At 43.1% G+C, this 25686-nt stretch overlaps 1 protein-coding gene across 3 annotated transcripts in view; it reads right to left on the reverse strand.

The window, feature by feature from the left end:
* Positions 1–2522: 2522 nt before the first annotated feature.
* RAB38 (RAB38, member RAS oncogene family) overlaps positions 2523–25686 on the reverse strand; it is a 105894-nt gene continuing 82730 nt past the window's right edge. For all 3 annotated transcript variants that reach the window (XM_029602287.1, XM_029602286.1, XM_029602288.1), the window contains exon 4: positions 2523–3348. In XM_029602287.1, coding sequence (XP_029458147.1) covers positions 3196–3348 — 153 coding nt within the window. In that variant the 3' untranslated portion in view covers positions 2523–3195. The remainder of the gene's footprint in view (positions 3349–25686) is intronic.

Below are 25686 nucleotides of genomic sequence, written 5' to 3' on the forward strand. Positions count from 1 at the left end.
GGTTGTCTAGGTACATTTTTTTCTTAGGCAGTGTTTCAAGTGGGAAGGTTTTTCCCTTTGAAAAACTGGTGCAAAGTTTGCAGATAAGAAGTACCCATGGACTTTTCACTTATCGGCTTATTTAGAAGTGGTCCTAGTGTTCAAGTGCCCTTGCTGATGATGTAGGAAACAATTGTAAACATTTGTGGAAGGGAGTTTCACCAAGCATCACCTATTCAGTCCAGAGAAAATAAAGTGGAATTTGATGCTTGTTTTCAAAAGCAAATATTTTTTTAATTATAAGTAAATATTATGCCCTCATCTTCAGTTCATGGAAGGTCCAGGAACACATCTTTATGTAATGTTAACAAACGACGACTCTAATTTCTGTGGAACTGATCCCAACTAGCATCTGAAACACACAGGTAACCTTTGTAATAACCAACTGGAATGACCACACCTTTTTTTTTTTTTTTTTATTCATATTCTTCCTTTTTGCAACAATTCATAGCAAATTACGTTCAGGGACTTAAGCAAGTTGTGTTTTGAATGTGGATTAAGTGTATTGCAAAAATCATAAAGATGCGTGCCACAGTCCTCTGAAAACAAGCCCGTCTGTTCTTTCTATGTATCCATCTATAGGATGCTAAAGCTGTTAATTCCTATACATATCTTTTACCAGAGCACCCAAGTGATTTTCTCATTCCACTGTGGCATAAACCAAGGCACATCAAGTTGAAAACACAGTAAAAGTCTCATGTAGGTGTGAATATAATCTACCTGCCCTTTCAATTTAATTAACTTACAATGATTCTATGCAATGTCTATCCCCTATTCCCATCCCAAAGGGCTATTCTAAATCTACTTTGAAAACAGTGCTTATTATAACATGGCCACACTGCACCCCCCCCCTGTCTTGCCATGCTGTACCCATCCCCCACTCCACTCCTTAACCCCCTTCCTCCAAATCCTTCTTGAAATGACAGAAGAAAACCATTGCCTGGAGTGGAACTACCACAGCCAGAAAACTGGACACCATTGTTAACCAACTTAAGAAATTCTTTACTACAAAACTTCCTCACCCCAGCAGGAAAGGGTCCCATTTACCATACATAAAACCTTGCTCCAGTTAGTGCTGGAACTTCATAGGAGGCGGCACTTTCCATCTCGTCCACTCCATGCGTGAGACGGCGTGCGGTAGGGATGCGCATGGGCAAGCATGTTGCTTCTGTTTTTGTTTTTCTGTGGGCGGGAGTTCATATCTCTGTTTACGGTCTTTTTTTTTTTTTTTTCAATTTTGGCAAGGTATTGCAAATAGTGCATGCTAGCTGTTAATACGTCACTTTCTGTTTTTTTTGGGGGGACCACATCCATTTCATTTGATGTAAAATGAAAAACAGGCTCATTTGTCCTGTTTTTCCATTTTAGTTCTGTAACAAATGCACATCCCTAGCATTCAGTCCTTACAGGTAACTGCAGCAACCTGCAGACCTTTGACCTGTATTACTTCTGTCTCAGCCTGCCCATACTGAGGGCAATATTCAAAGCCCTTTCCATGGTTAAAAAAGCATTTTGCAGACAGAAATCAGTGCTTTGAATATTGTCCATGCCCAATGGCACAAGTTCTTTTACCCACAGACTGAAGAGGAGGTCCCAGGACACAAAAGGGGTAGAGATTAGAACAATGCAAGTTGTTTCCAATCGAAACATTTTCTGTAGAGAAAAGCAGGCACTAATTTCTGTAGGGTCATTTTTATTTAGGCACTAATGAAAGCAAAACTGCCTAACTCAGTGGTTCCCAACCCTGTCCTCGGGAGCCCCCAGCCAGTCGGTTTTTCAGGATATCCACAATGAATATGTATGAGAGAACATTTGCATGTTATGGAGGCAGTGCATGCAAATGTTCTCTCATGCATATTCATTGTGGATATCCGGAAAACCTGACTGGCTGGGGGGGGGGGGGGGGGGTGACCCCAGGACAGGGTTGGGAACCGCTGGCCTAACATCATTGCCTCTTGCAAATCTCATGAATAAAAATTATCCACAGGCTTCACAGCAACTGATTATTATTGCCCCATTATGCATAGCTAACCAAATCCCTTTTCTTCCTGGGGTTGGGACCAAACCATACCAAGCTCTGAATGGGCTCAAGTGCTCCATCTGCATCTATACCTGAGGCCGCATGCCTTAATAAGCCCAGGTATTCCCTGTGTTCTAGCACCTGAGCTCTAGCCACTTCTTTCCAAGTTCTGTTTTTTGTACTGTACCCCCTCTTTCCTGCAAGCGAAGTTCTGCCAAACTGTGACAGATTGTCCCAGGTCTTACCCTTTCCTAGGTTCTGGGGTCCGGTGAGCAGAGCCGGCGCGTCCATTAGGCAAACTTCGGCAGTCGCCTAGGGCACTGAGCCGTAGGGGGCGCCAAAGAGCAGCCACGTAGTGACGCAGCAAGTAGGGAGGGGCACGACCGGGGGAGCGGGTGCGACCGGGGGGGGGGGGGGGGGCAGTGCAAGGGTCGCCTAGGGCGCCCAATACCCTTGCATCGGCCCTGCCGGTGAGTGGGTCCATTCTAGTAAGTCTACCCTTTAATCTAACTATCTCCCTATTTATTCACCCCTTGCGCCTGTTAGACCTGCCTGCTGCTGCTTGCACTAGCTCCTGCTTGGAAACCTGTCCCCCTGCTCCGGGATCCGTACCTTCAAACTTAACCCAGTCGTTCTCTGAATTCAGACTCACTTCCCCAAGTGATTGGACTGTGGCCATGTAATACTGCTACTATCCTGTAAATGGCAAGGCTATTTTATTTGGTGCCTGATTCACTAAGGGTTTTTTCCCATGGACACAAAATGAGAGAAAAACCTTAATGAATCTGGCTCTTGATTTGATAATGTTCCTAGTATCATTTTTCTTATTACTATCATGATAAATACATAATTTAGCAATATGCCATGTTCAAGGTGTTGAACTCTGGACACAAGAACTCAAATCACGATTTATTAAGCGTTTTTCCCCAAAGATAGAAAATGGAAGCACATTTATGATAAAACAGGCTATTGGTGCTCTCCAATTTGCAGATGCTTCTTTTGCACAGATGTGCAATGTTAACACTGTTAATGTGTACAGCTCCCCTCTCTTACGATAAATGTAGGGCAGAACCATAAAAGCTGCAATCTCATTTCAGTTTTGTTTTGATGCATTTATTGTTACGTGAACAAGCCTCTTAGGATTTGAAGCATCCAGAGCAACTGATGATTCTGGAAGAATTCATCTGAGGCTTTACAACATCAGGATCTGCAGACTGCATGAGGCCATTCTCGCTTGCAATTATGTGTTTCACCAGACATTGGACAGCTTCCTCAATATTTATGTTATCCTGAGAGAAAGAAAAAGAAAAAAAAGCAAGGTTGACATTCACATGTTTGAAATACATGTATTATATCCCCTGAAGTCTGAATTAAGCCTGCTCCTCCTTTTTTGTGTCTGCTTGAATGAATGGGCTTATGCTGAAAGAGTCACAAACAGCCACGCAGGGCTTACTTGGGTCATAGCGATACTGGCATTAGCCTAATAGCCAGATGACAGTGTTATGAAATTCAGATATAAATCCCAAAGTGACCCTTAGCCAGTCATTGTAACTTCCCTGGGCTCAAAGGAAAATGACCCCAATTTTCAAGCAGAGATGGAAATTTAGCACACAGAGGGATGCTGCAACCATCCTTAGAAATCAACATAAGAGCCTGATATGAGCTCAGAGACATGAAGCATTGCCACTTAAAGTTCTCTTGAGATGAAACTCTTTTTCAGTTGCAACCAACTCTGATTCTGTTGTTAAAAGTTGCAAATGTATCATTCCCACTTCTAAAAGGGAACAAAAGCTGGGCTGGCACCCCTGCTACCAAAGAGACTGTGCACCCCCTGGATAGCCCTGGGGAAGACAAATTTTCTAAAGCATTTGCACGGGTAAAGAGCAATTTGCTCAAGGAAATTGGCTACATCTGAGATTGTTTCCTTCCTCCATGCGGCGAAACGTATGCCCACGTCTTCCAGGATTTGTGCACCTTCTGCCACATTTACAGAAGGTGCTCCTGGAAGGAGAGGAGGGATTTTTCTTTTTTTTTTTACCAGATCAGAAGTAAAATAATGCAGGTAGGTTGTACTTCCAAGTCTCTGTGTGTTATTTTCTGTTTAAACTCAATCTGCACCATAAGTGAGTGCAAATGTCTGTGGCATAGTTTGTACCCACAGCAAGTCTCAGAACGGAAGTATATACACAGTCTTTGAAAGTCTGTGCAAAGCCTGCAGATAAAAAGCACCCAGTGGAATTTGTCTCAAAGTGGACAATCAGAACCAGCACCACCGGGTGTGCAAGCCATGCATTTGCACAGGGTGGCACACCCGGTGAGTGCGGCATCGGGAGCAGGGAGAGGTCTGTGTTGCTGCCGGAAACAGAAGGCCTGTGGTGCCGCCGATGGGATTGGGTCCACTGGCGGCAGAAGAAAAATTTGCGTCCAGGTGCTCCTCCTCTTTCCTGCCTGCGTGGCACCAGAAGAAACACTTTGCCAGAGCTAAGCAGGCAGGAAGGAGGAGGAGCATCGGCCATGTGCAGTGTCAGGGCCGCATTAAGATGGGATCCCACTTCATGGCAGCCCGAGAAGAGGAGAACCCAGCAACAGGGCCACCACAGATCCCATCTCATGGCAGCTAAAGAAGAGGAGGCCCAGTAGCAGGGCCGCCGTGGATCCCACCTTCCAGCAGCCCGAGATTAGGGCCCATGGCATCCCGCGAAGTGGAGGCCCAGAGGTGAGAGAGAGACTGAGGCCTTATAGAGTATGTGTGTATGAGAGTGAGTTGAGAAACTGTATGTGGGAGTGAGAGCCTATATGATCGGAGAGATAGCATGTGAGAGCCTCTGTGTGTGTGTGTGAGAGAGACAGCATGTAAGAGCCTATGAGTTTGTGTGAGACAGCATGTGAGAGTGAAAGCATGTGTGTGTGTGAGAGAGTGAGACAGCATTTGAAAGAGAGAGCATTTTAGAGTGAGAGTTGTGTGTGTGTGAGAGAGACTGCATGTGAGTGTGAGAGCCTGTGCCTGTGTGTGTGTATATGTGTGATAGAGAGAAAGAGACAGCATGTGAGGATGAGAACCTTAGTGTGTATTTGAAGGAAGAAGGAAAGAAGACAGGTGGATAGAGAAGAAATAGAACAAAAAAGAGACCCTGTAAAAGGAATAGGGAAAAGGCCAAGAAAGGGAGAGGTGGGGGAAAAAAGTCTGTAACCAACTGATTAGAAAACTAAGAACAGACAGCAAAGGAAAAAAAAATAATTTTTTAATTTGTAATGATTGGAATATGTTATGTTTGGGAACGCTGAAGAGTAGCACTTTCTCTATGCTGATCTCTCAATGTTTGTGATCAGCATGGAGGAACTGGAAGCCCTGCAAATTTTTAATACCATGGGGCCTGCACAGAGGAGGCAGCAGAATGGGCTTCAGTGCCAGCAGCAGCAATCAGCACCTCCCCAATAGCCACGCGGCAGTGGTGACAGTGGCAGCAGAGGAATGAGAGAGGTTCCGAGGTTGCTGGCAAAAGAAAGAGAGGGGGTCTGCCTTCCGTGTGTGCATGTGTATGAATGGGAGTCTGCCTGAGGGTCTGTCTGTGTGTGAGTGTAAATTAGGGATGTGAATCGTTTTTTGACGATTTAAAATATCGTCCGATAAATTTTAAATCGTCAAAAATTGTTAGGGCCACGATACAATACCAATTCCCCCGATTTATCGTTAAAAAATCGTAAATCGGGGGAAGGGGGAGGGCAGGAACTTACTTACTTGCCCTAAACCAATGGCAGGAAAACCGGCACACTAAAACCCCCTAAAACCCACCCCCAACCCTTTAAATTAAATCCCCCACCCTCCCGAACCCCCCCCCAAATGCCTTAAATTACCTGGGGGTCCAGCGGCGGTCCGGAACGGGCTCCTGCAATTGAATTGTGTTGTCTTCAGCTGGCGCCATTTTGCAAAATGGCGGCCGCAAAATGGCGGCGGCCATAGACCAACACGATTCGACTGCAGGAGGTCGTTCCGGACCCCCGCTGGACTTTTGGCAAGTCTTGTGGGGGTCAGGAGGCCCCCCCAAGCTGGCCAAAAGTCCCTGGGGGTCCAGCGGGGGTCCGGGAGCGATCTCCTGCCGCAAATCGTTTTCCGTATGGAAAATGGCGCCGGCAGGAGATCGACTGCAGGAGGTCATTCAGCGGCGGTCCGGAACCCCCGCTGAACGACCTAAAACCCACCCCCGACCCTTTAAATTAAATCCCCCACCCTCCCGAACCCCCCCCCCAAATTTTTGTAATGAGATACGTGTAGCAAATGAATCATACTTAGTACTTGGAACGAACGATAAACCTCTTTGTAACAATGACATTTCCACATTTGAAATCCTTCAATCAGATAAATTAAATACCAAAGAATTATCTACTGTTGCGATCGTGTTTTGCGTTTGTCTGTCATCATGTTGTACGTTTTGTGTTGTAAAATGCCCGTCTTTTTCTTGGTGTTTACTGGTTGTTGCGACAAAAAATTAGAGGATGTCTGTACCTGTGTTGATTCTCCTTGATGTGAAGTTTGGAATTTCACCCTTCTACCAGAATCATTTTGTCCATTATTTTTAGGGCGGTCTTCATCAGATGACTCATTCGATGATGTATCAAAAGATCTTGGTCGCCTATGTACCCTATTTTTGTTCATCCAAGGGTACCCTTGGATGAACAAAAATAGGGTACATAGGCGACCAAGACTCACTCGATGATGTATCAAAATGGATGAACAAAAATAGGGTACATAGGCGACCAAGATCTTTTGATACATCATCGAATGAGTCATCTGATGAAGACCGCCCTATAAATAATGGACAAAATGATTCTGGTAGAAGGGTGAAATTCCAAACTTCACATCAAGGAGAATCAACACAGGTACAGACATCCTCTAATTTTTTGTCGCAACAACCAGTAAACACCAAGAAAAAGACGGGCATTTTACAACACAAAACGTACAACATGATGACAGACAAACGCAAAACACGATCGCAACAGTAGATAATTCTTTGGTATTTAATTTATCTGATTGAAGGATTTCAAATGTGGAAATGTCATTGTTACAAAGAGGTTTATCGTTCGTTCCAAGTACTAAGTATGATTCATTTGCTACACGTATCTCATTACAAAAATTTTTCAGAAAATTAAAAATTGTTCGACACTTCACTGATCAACCTCGATTAATAACTAAGGGTTTATGGAGACCAACGAAATGGAATCCACCGGGAGTGGTGGATCCAGCTATAGCCATTTTTGAAAAATTAGTATTACGTGATTTGGAGATATTAGAAATGTCATCTACACAAATTTCATACAATCTTACTAGAGATGAGAGAACAGCTTGTATAGCCCTTCAGACCGATGACACTATCACTATACGCCCAGCTGATAAAGGGGGCGGTATAGTGATTTTAAATACGGTGGATTATGATAGAGAGGTGATGCGGCAATTGGCGGATCATAAATGTTATATATTTTTGCCACGTGATCCAACATCTGAGCTCCAAGAAATGATTCATGATCTGTTGGAGGAAGGAGAAGCACAAAAACTTTTAACAAAAAAAGAGAAACATTTTTTATGGGAACCCTATCCGAATACTCCAATTTTTTATGTAGTTCCTAAGATACATAAATCTTTGACAGCGCTCCCGGGACGTCCGATAGTCTCCGGTATACACTCAGTATTGGAGCCGCTTTCGAAATATGTTGATTCTTTTTTGAACCCATTGGTTAAGAAGAGCCGATCATACATTCGAGACTCTTCAGAGTTCATTTCCCGGATTCAATCTTTGACTGATGTTGAGGATGGATGGCTATTGGTTACGGCGGATATAGTGTCTTTGTACACTAATATCCCTCAAGTGGATTCTTTAAAGGTGATTCAGGAAGTATTAAGAGCTAACGAATTTTCGGACAAGAAGAGTATGTTTATAACAAAGGTAGCTAGTATAGCTCTAATGAAGAATTTTTTTCGATACAAAGATGAGTATTATCAACAAATACAGGGGACGGCCATGGGTGCCACTATGGCACCCTCGGTGGCCTGCCTGTATGTTGCAGAATTCGAGGAACGGTACATTTATGTGTCATCTTATTGGTCTAAAATTTTGTGTTGGGTACGCTTTATTGATGACGTATTCTTTATCTGGACGGGGTCTTTACAGGCTTTCTTGGAGTTTAAACTATGGATGAATTCATTGGATGTTAATTTACAGTTTACTTTTTCATCACATGAATATTCTATCTCGTTCTTGGATCTACAGATTTTTAAGCAAGCTCAACGTTTGGTGACGTCTATACATGTAAAAATGACAGATCGTAATAATTTGTTGCACTTCAGCAGTTTCCACCCACAGAATCTTCGAACAAACATCCCTGCAGGACAATTTTTGAGATTACGACGGTTATGTAGTGGTACGGATGAATATAAAAAACAAGCAGAGTCAATGCGGGATAAATTTGCAGCAAGAGGATATCCAAATAAGACCATCAGGAAAGCATATAAGAGAGGATTATATGCAGATCGAATATCACTACTTCAAACACGACAACGTAGGGAAGAAGATAGATTAGTATGTGTACTTCCTTATTCACAAAGAACTCATAAGATTCAAGATATTATATTGCAACACTGGCATGTTTTAACATTCCATGATTCTCTAAAAAATAAACCCGTATTCGCTAAAACCAGAGGGCGAAATTTACGAGATTTATTAGTACATTCGGACTCACAGATAACAGATACAGGACAAACCCCTAGTCAATATAAGTGCCAGGGCTGCTCTTTATGTAAGCATGTTATTGAGACACGGAGTTTTCAACACCCCACTATGCCTTATAAACAGGTATTGAGTCATTATTTTGACTGTGGTACAGACAAGGTGGTATATGTCATTTTATGTCCATGCCAGAAACTATATATCGGTCAAACTAAATTACCAATACGGACCCGAATTATACAACATAGGAGCTGCATACATACAGCCAAATTAGAATCTCCATTGGTTAAACATTGGCAGGATTATGGCCATACAGAAGATCAGCTAAAATTTTGCATATTACAGCAACGTTTAAATAGAAGGGGAGGACATATTTCTCAAGATTTGCGGCAAACAGAGCAAAGATTTATTTATTATTGGCAGACTACGGCACCTAAGGGGCTTAATGCCACAATAGAATGGGAAGCATTCGCGTAAGTTAGAGTGTGACGCATGGGGAAAGGAATAGGCAGTACGTCCGGTGGAAGGGACGTCCGGTGGAAGGGAATTGACTACGTATGATATATACTCTTTAGAAGAGCATTGATTGGAGAGAGATTTGGACGTGAGTTGGGATTGGATGCCATAGAAAACCGTGGAGGCGTATATAAGGGTAGTTTCGATTGGAGTATCCTCAGTATGAAAAAACCTTTGAAGACGATGCACGGCTACACGCTGAGGAAGGTGAGTGTGATAGATGTTAGTGATGGAGGCGGTTGACAGAGAACGGTTTGGGTTGTTATTTATTTGATTTTAAATTTATAGAAATTGAAGGTGGTTGAGAATTACCAGGAACGACTTCGAAGTTAAGTGAGAAGGAATTGAACAGCGGTAGTGTGCAGTTGCTTTGAGAATGTTTTGGAAGCTTGAGAGAAGAATTTGAATCTGCAACATTATTATGAATAGTAGCTTTACTGTGGAGGAAAAGGTAATTCAAATAATTTTAATAGATATAAAGATAACGGGAGGAAGCGCCACTTGTTTTGTCTCACAGGTGTTAGAGTAACATAAAATTGTAATTTGTAACGTTCACAGGTGATGAGAACCAGTGAACATTCTTTGAAAGTTTGTATCCATGGTAGACGCCGATAGAGACGAATCTGTGATGAGACAAAGGTAAAGTTCTGTTAGTCTTTCTGTGGGAACATCAGAAGACGATGCCAGATTAAAAAGAATGATTAAGCCATTTTTGGAAACTATTCATTTCTAAAGATTGTTTTAAATTTGAGGATTTAATTGAGTAAGAAAAAATTTTTTGAAAATACTTTATAGGGTCACATTCATATTCGGGAGTTTTCTAATAATTAAAATCTGGAGCTACTTAGCCGGAGTGAAATGAATGTGTTGGTCTGAATCCACTCCTTTAAAGTCTAGGCAGGAGTGGATATCAGGTTAGAATTTTTAAATATTGTGGTTTCAGTTGTAATCATTAATGAAACATCATGAAGTATTTTTGAATATGGTTAATAATAAAAATGGGTTAATGAATATGTTTGAATATTGTTGAAGATAGGGTAAATACATGATTATGGAGGGGTGGGAGGATTAATGTTGGTAATAGATCTGTTTTTAATATAGTTGTGTGATTTTCAGATATATGAAATAGAAGATATTGGTCTTTGTTGATGTTTGGTCTCTATATAAGCATTCCCCTGAAGAAGCCAATATTGGCGAAACAAGGTCCTTGTCGGGATGGAAGATGGAACCATCAAAACAGAAGACACCACTAATCTTTGTTAAGGCTGATGGGCATAGCAGTAGTAATTAAGCTATGCAGATAAAATGTTTAATAGTTAAGTGGTTGATTCATTACAGAAGACCAAGTACAACATCAAAGAGAGTATAAGTCCAATGAGGGTAAGATTGAGTTTAGCAATCAGGTGAGAATTGAGGGCTAATAATCATTGGACTGATTAGAATTTTTAATGTATGTAAAAAGAATGTATTTGATATAATTTTGTATTAATATATTTGTAGAGTGAGTGTTAATACACTAATAAAAAGTTGATAATTTTAAAATAGTGTGGGTTATTCAAATTGGATCATTATAGGTAAGGAGTGCTAGTTGTCTCCCACGTTATCACGTTGGGGTTTTTTTTGATGTATATATATATATATATATACCGTATATATATATATATATATATATATATATATATATATATATATATATATATATATAAGAAAGAGAGGAGAAAGTTTGTGCATCCCACTCCCACTAATCCATGACAATCCCAGGGTGGCTGAAAATCAAAAGTTCCCTGGTATGGAGAGCGTGAATTTTTAAAATCCTTTTTAGTTTTATTTTTCAGGTGTTATTTAGCCGAGGTTATTTCTCCGCACCTCCTTGAAGTTTCCAATAAGATCCTCCTCTGACTCACCAATCGTTTAGACTTGTTTACTGCATTCCTAGGCCTTTTTTCTTCCAGCAGTCTATGCCTCCAAGTTTACTATCCCTGTTGAATGTAACTTTGTTTTTCCTGTTTTAACTATTGTCTTTGGTTCAGTCCCCCAGTTCGATGTAAACCGATCTGATATGGTCTTTTAACCATGAAGGTCGGTATAGAAAAGTGTTAAATAAATAAATAAATATTATTTGATGTGTCTACTGTTTTGAAATATTTTATTGGTGTTTGGGACATTTAAAAAAACATATTTTATTTGATCTGTAATCCATCAGCTTTTTTTGAAACAATATTATTGGTATGTTTTTAGTATTATGATTATGTATTTATTTTATTTCTTTATTTTACTGTTTGATGTTTGAAGTATGGTGATGTTTCTGTTTTTTCATTGTTGAATTGCATAGAGAGTTTGGCTTCTTGCAGATTCCAGTTCAGTTTTTGTCTGCGCGTTTGTATTTCTACTTTATGGTTGCTCTATTCTGTAATTGGTGAGGGCCTATTTACGTTCTGCATGTGTCACTGAGGTGGGGCATTTTCCTAATAGGAAGTGTATTCGGGCTTTCAGAGGGTCAAGCCCACACCCAACACATATCACAAAAGGCCTAATACCATAGGGGTTCCGAGTGTGTCTTTTTTGCAGGGATTTCTGACTGGCATCGCAGCAGTGCATGTAAATATAATGTAAGTGTTAGTTTTACCTCTGAACACTGTACTTTGATATGTTTCATGTAAAATATAAATGCATAACTCTTAACTGTGTGTGTGTGGAATGGGGTGGGGGGCATTGTGCAAGGCTATAAGGTTCACCTAGGGCACCTCATACCCTTGCACCAGCCATGGGTTGGGGGGGGGGGGGGATGGAGTCCGTTTTTAAAGGTTGCATCATTGAAGGGAGCTGGGTGTATTTTTGGTGGGCCCGGGACAGAGAATGAATAAATGGTGGGGGTGCAGCACAGTAATTGTTCACACAGGGCAGCAATAAAGCTAGCATCGGCCCCTTTGGACAATTGGAGAATGTCTTCCATTACGCACTTTTGTTCATTTGCAGGCTACGATAATTTCAATTGGCTCAAATAAGAATTATCCAAAGATGATAAGCTCATGCATATCAAAACTACATAGGCTTCTTCTTTACCCCTGAAGACAAAACCTAACACTTTAGGTGGCCTCCACAGTTCACATGCACATTCTTAAATCATTTTTATGTTCTCCTAATTAATTGTATCTCTCAAAACAGGAAGCCAAAAACCAAAGCGTCTCACAAAATATGCAAAGATCTGCAAACTAGTGAGGACAGCAAATTGCATAAAATCTGCTGTACTTTCATCAAATGGTGCGACTATTCAAGGAACTGATAACTCTGCAGGATTCAAAAAAGCAGGTCTCAATGATGGCTTACTGTGCACATTATAAATTATGTACCAAACAGTTTCATCAGTTTTGTAAGGTATTTTTCATTTTTGTACATAAAACCCAATGGGGGATCAAAATAGAATACAGTACATGTAACAAAAATAGGCAACTGAAAGACATACAGCACGTATCTTGCTTAATGTGTAGTTACGGAGATGGCAGTAAAAGACAACAGGAGCTATTAATTCAAAAGCCAAATCCAGCAAGCACCAGCCCTGGAATACTTTGAGAGAATTCTGTGTGTAACCTATGCCTTTGTGTTGAAATGAATAAAATTATATGCAGAGATTTAGTCAAAGGGGGGATAATTTGCAAAGGAAAGTCTGCAGGTAAAGCAGCGATATACCGACTGAAATGGCCCTTTATAGAATTGAGCAACTAGTATGCATGTAAAATTACACATATTCACACTGTTTGCACATCCGTTTATGCAAATTGTGGTAACTCCAGCAGTAGTGGCTTGGACTCAGCCAGAGGAAAGGAAGCAGACTCTGGTTGTTCATTTCATGCTCTTTATATACAGGGAAAAAGGCAACTCAAACACAAACAATGCAGCTCAGCTTAACTTGAGGTAATACACAGTCTTGAAAAGTCAACACAAAACAAAGAGCGTGGCTCACCTTAGCTTCAGATAATACATAGTCCTTAGACATAACAAGTCTTAGCATATGGTATCTCTCTGCCTGCTCTCCAGGGCCTCCCTAACCTCTCTGGGCACTGCCAAACTTGTGTTAGGCTGAAGGGATCCTCCCTAGGCCCAGAATCCTTTGCACGGATGATCCTCAAGGAAGACCCAGCTAGATTTCTGTGGCTGGTCCCTTAAGGTAGTTTGAGGGAGTTTCTGGTATACTCCCTCACAACATACAGGCTAATTTTAAAATGAGTGCACATGCACCCATAGACCCACACACATCTGCGCATGAGCGGAGATATGCTGCAATTTTAAATCGTGCATGCGCTCGCGGGCATATGTTTCAAAATATACCTCCCGCGCGTAAGTATGTGCTTAATCTTAAGAGAGTTCTCAAGAAAAAGTACTTCGCATATCTTTCCTAGGACCTTGCTGGCTTTTATGCCCAATGCAGGTGAATTTTAAAATATGCTCTTGCGAGGGACAACCCAGTTTTTCCAATTAGCCCACCAGTTTGCCCAGTTCATATTGTGGTGTTCAAGACCCCTTTGGTTCGTCATCCAAAGGGGTCTTGAACACCACAGACTACTCACCCTGTCCCCTAGGCCCTAAAACTCAAGATCTACAATTTTTTCTCCTCATCTGGAGCAGCACTAAAGTTATGCAGATAACAAACCAACATGCGCTGCAGTTTCCAGTTTTAAAATACAGAGCTACACACGTAATTGTTGGCCCTGCCCCGCATCGCACTATGCTCTGTCCATGCCCTACTCCTTTTCCACTCTTATTTTTGATGCGTGCACAGGTATATCTGCGTGTACTTCACAGCTTTTTTAAATCCACGTTGCTTGTGCATGGCCCACATACACACGTATGTGGGCATTTTTGCACGAGCAACGCTATTAAACTCGACCTACTAGGGAACAAGCATTCCAGGAAGTGGAGTCTGGGAGGCGTTGGGACATACACACATACTTTTTAATTAAAAAAACACCAAATAACAGGTGTGATTGTGTGGGTCTAGTTATGCTGGGAAAATTTTCAGAGTGAAATTATGCACATAAGTACAATTTGAAAATTGGTATAACTCATACACACATTTATCAGCTAACTTCTGTGTGATGCTACAAACTTATCCCATAGCGGCCGACAGAGAACGGTGAATGCCTCAACTTAGCACCTAAATTAGGAGCCTCTTTTCACATGATCTTAGGTGCTTAAGTCTGATATGAAAATAGGTGCCTTAATTTACCTTTATGGGCCTGATATTCAGTGCAAGTTAACTGGATAAGTCAGAACTAAGTGGTGGTGTTTCAATATTCAGCTGTGTCAGTGACCACTACTTATCCAGCTAAGTGATGGGCAGAGCTATTGAGCAGGTCTAAAGTTAACTGGATAAACATTTCCTGCTAACTAAAAGTTATCTGTGTAAATTCACTAAAGTGGAGTATATGATCAATGGTTTTAGAGGAAAGAAAGTCATGACAGCGGAGGTGAACAGCATGTTTGAGTAGTTTGGATATGAAAGGGAAGATGGACATGGAACAATATTTAGAAAAGGTAGTTAGGGTCCAATGAGGAGGTTTTGAGAAGTGGCATGATCATTGCATGTTTGAAGGCAGTGAAAACAGTTAGGGCGGATTTTAATAGGTATGCACGGGCGTAGATTTGTGCGTGCAACCCGACGCTCAGAAATCTATGCCCGATTTTATAACATACGCACGCAGTCAAGCGCATGTTATAAAATCCAGGGTCGGCGCGCGCAAGGGGGTGCACACTTGTGCACACCGAGCCCTAGGGGAGTCTGGATGGCTTTCCGCCCCCCCAGCCCTACCTAAATCCCCCGCCCACCTTTATTTTTTTATTTACGCCTGCCTTCGGGAGTTCTTGGCCCCAGTCGCTTGCTGGGCTAAGACTGGTCTGAGCTCTGGAGAAGAAAAAGATAGATTTGAGACAAACAGCCAGGTAACAGCAGGGCTTCTTATGTGCGCAGGACACTGGAGCTCATCTGCTTCATCGCAGGGAGAGGTGGGGGTGCTGGCTCAGGGTATCTTCAGGTGTTAATGGCTCTTCTTTTGCCAGCCCCCAGAGCCCTCTCCCCAGCTGTTTTTTAACAGGCAAAGCATGAATATGTAAGAAGCTCGTGCATAGTCAAGAGGCAGGATGGCTGGGGTCATTTCTCCATTTCAGGCTGCTGGTCCCCCTTATCCCATCAGAGGTGGTCACTGCTTCTGCTGTGTGGAAACTCTGGACCAGGATATGATCTCGGTCCTGCAACCTTTTGACCCGCAAGCTGTCTTGTGGTGTCAGAGCTTTTCTGTGAGTTGACCTGTCTGATAAATTGGCTTTTGGATAGGCTGTTTTTCGTCTCCATGAAGATTTGGGTTGTTATTGCTTTTGTGACCTGGCCCTGTTCTGAACAGTCGTAGCTCATGTTTGTGGAAAGAAGATATAGCCCTTGGTTAAACAAGCAGATCAGATAACCTGAAGCTATTGTCATTCTGGTTAAAAGTTCCTCATCTTGTTTTCCTGATGAAACATCCATATCAGCATCTACCTTATGAAGTCAGCATCTCTCTTGTGGGGTCAGTATTCACAGTGGTAAAACCTTCTAATACCTCCTACAACTTCCTTCAATGTGATTTCAGAAAAGTTGGCAGGGAACAGAGAAAGTGGAGATGAATGAAATGGGGGAGGGGGGAGACTAAGGGGCGGATTTTAAAAGCCCTGCTCGCGTAAATCCGCCCGGATTTACGCGAGCAGGGCCTTGCGCGCCGGCACGCCTATTTTCCATAGGCCTGCCGGTGCGTGCAGAGCCCCGGGACTCGCGTAAGTCCCGGGGTTTTTTGTCAGGGGCGTGTCAGGGGCAGGGCTGATCGACGAGGCGTTTTGGGGGCGGGACGCAGTGTTTCGGGGGCGGGCCCGGGGGCATGGTTTCGGCCCAGGGCGGTCCAGGGGTGTGGCCACACCCTCCGGAACCGCCCTCGGGTCGCGGCTTGGCGCGCTAGCGGCCCGCTGGCGCGCGGGGATTTACTTCTCCCTCCGGGAGGCGTAAATCCCCGGACAAAGGTAGGGGGGGTTTAGATAGGGCCGGGGAGGTGGGTTAGGTAGAGGAAGGGAGGGGAAGGTGAGGGGAGGGCGAAAGCGAGTTCCCTCCGAGGCCGCTCCGATTTCGGAGCGGCCTCGGAGGGAATGGAGGCAGGCTGCGCTGCTCGGCGTGCGCCGGCTGCCCAAAATCGGCAGCCTTGCGCGCGCCAATCCTGGATTTTAGCAGATACGCGCGTATCTACTAAAATCCAGCGTACTTTTGTTTGCGCCTGGAGTGCGAACAAAAGTACGCGAACGCGCCATTTTTAAAAATCTACCCCTAATTTTGTTAACCTTGTCATGGAATTTGCATTGATCTGGGAAGAGAATTAAGTGATGGGGTGTTAGGGGAGACAAAGATAGTTTGAGGAAGGAATGGAGAGTGGCAAAGATATGGTGATATTTGAAGGCAAGACAATTTATCAGATGGACATAATAGTCTTGTGTGGCAAATGCAATAGCAGATTGGAAGGAGGACAACATGAATTTGAAATATATATGAAGTTGTCATGGGCATGGGATTTAACACTGGAGCATTAAGGTCTTTGTAGATTTAAAAAAAAAAAAAAAAAAAAAAAAGGATTTATTAATGATTATGAAAAAATGGCTCATCACACCCTTGTACTAGTATCAGTCATTAAAATATTTTGTTTTCATTGATCACAATGGATATCTGCCAAATTCTCCACCTATATCCTATGTGGTACATTGTATTGCAATATTATAGGAGAAGAAGAGTCGCCTAGTAGTGATAGCAATGGGCAGAAAATCAAGGTTAAAATCTCACTCTTTCCACTGCTAGGCCTTGTGACCTTGGGCAAGTCACTTTACCTCCCATTACTTCAGCTACCCAATTAGGCCTGAATTTTCAAAGAGATACACGTGTAAAAATTAGTTTATATACATGTAAGTAGAATGTACTCACATAATCACTATTTTATAAACATCTGAAGTAAACGCTCACATATATGTGTGGAAAAAAGGGGCAGTCTAGGGATGCTTTGCAGTAGAGCCAACAGTTACGCACTGTGGGGTAGATTTTCAAAGGGGTACGCATGTAGGATACGCACGTACCCCCCAAAAACCTACCCCAAACCCCCCCTGCGCGCGCCGAGCCTATTTTGCATAGGCTCGGCAGCGCGCGCAAGCCCCGGGATGCGCGTAAGTCCCGGGGCTTGCATGGAGAGGCATGCCGGGGTGTGGTGGGGGGCGTGGCGGTCGTAACGCGGCGTTTCAGGGGTGTGGCACAGGTGACGCGACATTTCGGGGGTGGCACCGCTGGCGTGGTTTCGGCCCAGGGGTGTTCTGGGGGTGTGGCTGCACCCTCCGGAACAGCCCCTGGGTCGGGTGATGGCGCGCCAGCAGCCTGCTGGCACGCGCAGATTTACATCTGCCTCCAGCAGGCGTAAATCCGGCGATAAAGGTAGGGGGGGTTTAGATAGGGCCGGGGGGATGGGTTAGGTAGGGGAAGGGAGGGGAAGGTGAGGGGAGGACAAAAGAAAGTTCCCTCCAAGGCCGCTCCGATTTCGGAGCGGCCTCGGAGGGAACGGAGGTAGGCTGCACGGCTCGGCGCACGCAGGCTGCCCAAAATTGGCAGCCTTGCGCGCGCCAATCCCGGATTTTAATGGATACGCGCGGCTACGCGCATATCTATTGAAATCCCGATACTCTTGTTCGTGCCTGGTGCACAAACAAAAGTACGCGTTCGCGCTAAATTATAAAATCTACCCCAAAAGGTGCTTTTTTATAAGAGACATGTGTGAACTCGCATTATTTTACACTTGCTAATCTTGCTTAAATAATATCAGACTTGTTTACTGTGTATAGTTGGCTAGGTGGGATGTCTAAGTTCCCGAACTGGGGGAAGATCTAATTGAAGAACCAGGAGGGTCTCGATGACCTGAAAAAAGACTAGGCAAACTGGTCGAGAAATTGGAAAACTGGTAATTTCAGTTACATGTGTATGCTTTAAAATGTCTACTTCCATGCATAATTCGGGTTTTATGCAAGCAAGTCTTACTTTTTTTTTTGCACATAAAATATAGGCGTGTATATTTTTCAAATTGGTAGGAAAAGTAAGAGCGTTCAGTACATTGAAATACTTTCAATGCATTGCATGTGTTCATTTGTAAGCATACATTTGTGTATTATTTTATAATATGAAAGCATACAATAAGAGTAGGGGTAATGTGGTCTCTTTTTTTAGAGTTTGATAGAATACGTGCTGTAGCGTTCTGTAGGAGTTGCAAGGGTTTGATGTATGTGGAGGGGAGGCTAAGGAGGAGAGCATTACAGTAGTCGATTTTGGAGAAAATAATCGACTGAAGTACTGTGCGAAAATCGGAGAAGTGCAGAAGGGGTCTGAGTTTTTTAATTGTTTGTAGCTTGAAATAGCAGTCACTTAAGATGGATTTAATAAAGGGTTTGAGGGTGAGCTGGTTGTCAATAAGAACACCCAGGTTGCGGGTGTGCGAGGGGAAGGTAGTGGATGATTAAGAGAGGGGGGATAGAGGGAGATGGATGTTTGGTGGAAATAATGAGGAGTTCAGTTTTTTGAGGGTTGAGGGCAAGGTGCATGTCTGTGAGAAGTTGGTTGATGGCGGTAAGGCATGATTCCCAGTTTTGGAGAGCGGTTTGGAGGGAGTGAGAAAAGGGGAAAAGAATTTGCACGTCATCTGCATAGATGAAGTGTTTAATACCAAGGTTGGTGAGGAGGGTGGTGAGGGGAAGCATGTAAATGTTGAAAAGGGTGGAGGAGAGTGAGGAGCCCTGGGGAACGCCCTGATCAAGACTAATAGGGTCAGATTCGTTGTTGTCAGCAAGGACTGTGAAGTGACGATTTTGTAGGTAAGATTTAATCCAGGAGAGCGCGGTTCCAGAAATACCAATTCTGCTGAGGATGTTGATAAGGATGGTGTGGTCAACAGTGTCGAAGGCTGCAGAGATGTCCAACATAGCAAGCAGGTATGAGCTACCAGTATCAATTCTTTTGATTATGGTGTCCGTTAGGGAAAGAAGTAAGGTTTCAGTACTCAGATGCTTCTGGAAACCATATTGTGTTGAGGGAAGAATGTTGTGTTGTTCGAGGTAGTCAGATAGGTGAGAGTTGGCTAGCTTTTCTAGGATTTTCGCTAAGAGGGGGAGATTGGTCTGAAATTGGACAGGGTGGAGGGAACAAGGTTAGGTTTTTTGAGGATGGGTTTAACCACCGCTTGTTTGAGTATATTGGGGACCGTGCCTTGTTCCAAGGAGCAGTTGTAAATGTTAGAAAGAGGCTTGGCAATTGCTTTGGGAATAGACAGAAAAAGTTTGGACGGTATGGTTTTGGAGGGATGGGAGGAGGGCCTCATTTTTCTTAAAATGTTTTCTATTTCCAGGGAGGAGGATGAGTCAAAAGTTGACAGGGTAGATGAGAAACTGAAGGTGGGAAGAATCACGTTGTTGGTGTTAAGAGAGAATTGTGCGGTGAGGGAGGAGACTTTACTTTTAAAGAAGTGTGCTAGTTCGTTGCAGGAGTTGGTGAGGAGTTGGGGAGGCCGGCGAGGAGTTGGTGAGGCCGGCGATCATAGCAAAAAGGGCCTTGGGATTGTATTGGAAACCATGTATCTTTCTAGCATAATATTCTCGTTTAGTAAGAAGGATGTTTTTCTGTTATACATGAGTTATAAAATACTATTACACTGGGCAACAAATTTTCACAGATGTCATGTTACTGAAATGAAATTAGTCAATTCTTATAAATTTCCATGTGCTAAACATGAACGTGTCTGTGAAAATGCAAAATTGGCTCTAGTTTTTCTGTAATATGCAATAATATAATTACATCTTGAATTGTATGCCAATAGTAGGAGGCCTACGGTTAATACCGTTTGAAAAATGAAGTCATAGACTACGTCTTAGATTTCTTTGCTTGTCTCTTGTACACCTGCTCGGGAGCATCTCTGCGGAGTGTCCAGCAGTAGTCAGCCAGCATGAATATTTCAAATGCTCACCCTTTCTGACTGGGCTTCATATAGTACACTGCTGACGTCAGCTTACTCAGCAGCAGCATGGCAGTAGAACTGCATTGCATCAGAAAATGATGTAATAAACTCTGGATGATGTGTGCATGATGGTATTATGCAATATGATGCAATATTACATCATTCTAGGCTTATTTACAGTCCTACTGGATAAATTTACATGACTAAACATAGAAGGGTGGATTTTAAAAGCCCTGCGCGCCGGTGCGCCTATTTTCCATAGGCCTGCCGGCGTGCGCAGAGCCCCGGGACTCGCGTAAGTCCCGGGGTTTTTCGAGGGGGGCGTGTCGGGGGCGTGTCGGGGGCGGGGCCGATCAGCGTGGTGTTTTGGGGGCGGGACGTGGTGTTTCGGGGGCGGGCCCGGGGGCGTGGTTTCGGCCCAGGGCGGTCCGGGGGCATGGCCGCGCCCTCTGGAACCGCCCCCAGGTCGCGTCTCGGCACGCTAGCGGCCCACTGGCGCGCGGGGATTTACTTCTCCCTCCGGGAGGCGTAAATCCCCCGACAAAGGTAGGGGGGGGGTTTAGATAGGGCCGGGGGGCTGGGTTAGATAGAGGAAGGGAGGGGAAGGTGAGGGGAGGGCGAAAGCGAGTTCCCTTCGAGGCCGCTCCGATTTCGGAGCGGCCTTGGAGGGAATGGAGGCAGGCTGCGCGGCTCGGCGCGCACCGGCTGCACAAAATCGGCAGCCTTGCGTGCGCCGATCCTGGATTTTAGTGGCTACGCGCGTATCTACTAAAATCCAGCGTACTTTTGTTTGCGCCTGGTACGCCAACAAAAGTACGCGAAGGCGCACTTTTTTAAAATCTACCCCAGAAAGTGAACTATATTAAATATCTTCAAAACGAGAGCCAATAAAAACTTTTCATGGTCATATTCATGTTCAGCACATCAAGATACTACAGAGTAGGACCTTTTTAGGTCAGTAACACTTTCATTATTGCCCAGTGTTATAGATCTTCATGCGACCACTTTCGCTCGTATGTGTGGCTGGTGGAGTTCTTGAAATTTATCATCCCAGAAAGTAAGCTCTATAGGACAGGAACTTATTGTATCTGGAAACAGTTTTGCAAACCACCTTGAGCTAAAACTGGAAAGGCAGTCTAGAAATACAAAATATGATTATAACAGAAATGTAAAGAGTGAGAGCAACTTAGGATCATTAATTGCACTGAAAGAAAACATGCTGCTGTAGTTTAATGATATTAACCAGTTTTATTTTATTCAGAAAACAGTGATGCAACCATTCCACATTCTGATGGGGAAATAGCTGGCATTGAGCAAAAACTTTTAATTAGTTACTGACTTTATAATTGATTTTTTTTTTCCTGTGGAAGCCAGAGTCTGTCTTCAAATCCTTAATCTCTGCCCTCTGCATCAGCCAGCCATGAACAAGCAAGAACATCACAGTATCTATTTACATACCTAATAGCTGATGTGTGCCACAAACCTAATAATCAATATAAACTGTCTGTGACCCCAGAACTTAAGTACATCATGGGATGCTCTCTTAGACTTCACTGCTACATTCCTCAGCTGTGCAACAAGTCATTTTCAAAGGGCTGTGAGATTTAATTAGAGCCAAGGGGCAATAAAAGACATTTTTTTTAAAACCAATGCAATGGGTTAGTATCTTGCAAATCAAGCAGCACAAAAGGGGATATGGTTCCCACAGAACCAAAACCTGGGAGAAACCTTTAGTCCATCAGGTCCTAAAGTACTCAGCTGCTTTTGGCAATATGTGCTACATTTTTATGCCATTTTCACAGTTATTTATTTATTTGAACAACTTATATCCTGCACTGGTGCCCATTCATAAACGATACGACAAACACAAAACCATTATCATACATCATGCATAGTAATGTGCAAACCTCACATAGGATCACTTGCTGGAATTCTATTGCACATTGAGAAATACATTATTATTTTCAATTACGTCTCAAATACAATAGTTACCTAAGTATGTTTACACCCATAGAGTAACTGCATTTAATATATAAAATAGATTTAACTTAAAATACTTTGTGCTGAAGTCTCCTACTGAGCGTTAGCACAGGACAATTTCCAAATCCATTTACCCAGGTAAATAGCAATTTACCAGGGCAATATGGCTTCTTTAAGAATTGCCTTCCTCCGCCCATCTAAAAGTATGCATGGTCTTCTTTAGCATGTGCACTTCTAGCCAGACTGGCAGGAGGTGCCCAGAGGTGCTTTTAGATCAGGGATGAATATAGTGGCCTTATGACACATTGTGACACGTGTGCATGCTCTCTCTCCATCTCGGTCACCTGCACAATAGAGCAGGCGAAAAGTGCATGACTGTGCCATATGCTTCATGCTAGCTTTCAAAGAGCGATTATCTACATTGCATCTCTTTGAAAATTTGCATAAAAAGTACACGCACTAAAGGCAGCTGAGTACTTTATAAGTATGTGAGCTATTGAAAAGTTGTCTCCTTTGTACTAAATAAATAAATAGCGACCTACAGTTGCTAAGTTAAAGGAAATATTACTGTGACTGTAAACCATTTGGCAAGCCTTGCAAGGTTAATCTGAAAGGTCTTCTATCATCAACCAAGATTGTTCCTCTAGGGGCAAAGAGGACAATTTTTTAAATCAGCTAAGCCTGATGAAAATCTTGAGTGTGCATTTTTTAGATTATATGAGGCATATTAGAGGTGTGGAGGAGGAGCAGCCTAGTAGTTAGCTCTCTGAGAACCAGTGGAGTCAGAGTACGAACCCTGCTTCTTCCACTGCTGCTCCTTGCAACCTTAGACAAATCACTTCACCCTTGACTACCTCAGGTACAACTTATATTGTAAGCTCTTGGACCAGGAAATAACTTCAGCACCCGAATTGTAACTTGCCTTGAGCTTGGATGTGGAACGATGAATAATTACATTAAAAAATAAAAAAATCTACCACTTGTCAGTTGTCAATCAATCAGATTGTTTATCTGGGCATTCCATGGGAATGTGATGAACCTCATGTGTCACATTGCCTCTGCTGAACACGAACCGAAGTTAACATCATTCAATTACATTCAGTGCAGAACTGAAGTCACAACCTAAGGCAAGGGCTTAGGCTAAACAGTGGCAATATCTGTATTTTAATCTTTTTATTTTTTTTTTGTTTAATTATGCTATGCAGGCTGCTGCTCAGAAGATAAGCAGAGCTAGACACCCAAAGCCTAGTCAAAAGACTCTCTCTCTCTCAGCTTCTAATAGGCAGCAGCACACAAAAACATTTTCTTATTTTGTTCATTCTCTTTTGCCCTCCTTCATAAACCTAGCTGCGTCCTGAAAATATATGAGGTGCATTAACCTGATTTAAATGAGTTTCCACCCACAAAAAAATAGAGCAATAGCTCAGTGTGCAGGGTGCACTCCGAACAAGCACCTGGCAAAGGAGGATGGGAGACAACTAGGAAAAACCAGATGACCACTTAGAGAAACCAAGCAAGCAGGCTGAATCCAGAAACGTGGCTCCTAGTCAGTCAGTCCACCAACTAAGTGCAAATGCTAAAACACTTCCCAGTCAGTTCCAGTCAAAACCTATACATTGTTTCTTTTTCCCTTTCCTGAAACGTTCTCTTTGTTCTAGATGCTTCCTAATTTGTGTGACAGCGGTTACACCTCTGCTATAACATCCCAATTGCCTTTCTGACAACTGTACTATTACTTCTCATGCAACATCCTGAGGAGGGGGTGTGGCCCTAGTGGTTAAAAGAAGGATGCTATCCTCTCGGCGTTTCCAAAGCATTCACTGCAAATAGCACACACTGGGCCAGATTTTCTAACCTACGCGCGGGCATAGATTTGTTCGCGCAACCAAGCGTGCACAAATCTACGCCCGATTTTATAACATGCGCACGCAGCCACTGGCTGTTGCGGTACATGTGGGCACCAACGACAAAGGAAAATGTGGGAGGGAGGTTCCAGAAGCCAAATTTAGGCTCTTAGGTAGCAAGCTGAAAACCATAACCTCCAGGGTAGCATTCTCTGAAATGCTCCCTGTTCCACGCGCAGGTCACCAGAAGCAGGCAGAGCTCCAGGGTCTCAAAGCGTGGATGAGCTGATGGTGCAAGGAAGAGGGACTCAGATTTGTAAGGAACTGGGGAACCTTTTAGGGAAGGGGGAATCTTTTCCAGAGGGATGGGCTACACCTTAACCAGGGAAGAGACAGGCTGCTGGTGCTAATCTTTAAAAGTGAGATAGAGCAGCTTTTAAACTAGAACAAAGGGGAAAGCTGACAGTCACTCAGCAGCACATGGTTCAGAGGAAGGTATCTTCAAAGGATACTAATGAAGTATTAGAGATGGGTGCTTTATGTCTGGGATGGCATAGAGTCCAAAACATAAAGGTCCTGCATGAGACTCAATACACAATTGATTCTTTACGGGTAGAAATCTCTTGTGTGTGTTGGAGAAGAGTATAGTGATAGGAGTATACTACCGTCCACCTGGCCAAAATGGTGAGACAGACAGTGAAATGCTAAGAGAAATTAGGGATGCTAACCAAATTAGTAGTGCAGTAATAATGGGAGATTTCAATTACCTAAATTGAAATACGTGGTGTTTTAAAGAATTGAAAAAACTTTTACGCTGTGCATATCAGAATTTGCTTTTAGGAATTTAAGGACCATCATACCACCCAGTGCTCACAAGTCAAACTTGCATTTCATGCACTTCATTTGGGTCACTTTTAATCAACTGGTCCATGTAACTCAGTTCAATTTTTATGAATTTTTTAAGTAATAAATTTAAAAAAAAGAAGAAGAACTTCCCTTATTCATCCGCTGTCGGGGTCATTCATCCCGTTGCTGTCGGAGGTACTCATCCGACGCGCGCGTTTCGCCAAAGTAGCTGCTTCAGAGACATGTATTCAGACTCTCCTGATCCAGCACTCCCCTTGATTTGACGGGGGATACAAACAGATATTTAGGCATTAGTAAATTCTTACAAAAAGTGCTTCAGTGGTGTTAAAGGTCCATCAAAAATTTTTTTCTAAAAAAACATTAAAAGCTTCGGTTAAATTCAGCGATAATACTTTTTTGCAATCAAATGTCTTAACGATGTATACTTGCAGAGGGAACAACAGATAAACTTACCGAACCCAACGCCGTCTCCCCGCTCGAAGTTCTTAGCGGTAGAGCGGCTTGGGTCGGTCTGAATTTAAATGCAATTGCGTCTGACATACACCTGACAGTCAGGAGATTCCTGATTTTGGCGGGCAATCACCAGAAATGAAACCATTCGATGTCTTTATTCAAGCCACCAGGGGTCATTGATTTCAATTGAAAAATCCACTTCTGTT

The sequence above is a fragment of the Rhinatrema bivittatum genome, chromosome 5, assembly GCF_901001135.1.
Source record: "Rhinatrema bivittatum chromosome 5, aRhiBiv1.1, whole genome shotgun sequence".
NCBI classification, from domain to species: Eukaryota; Metazoa; Chordata; class Amphibia; order Gymnophiona; family Rhinatrematidae; genus Rhinatrema; species Rhinatrema bivittatum.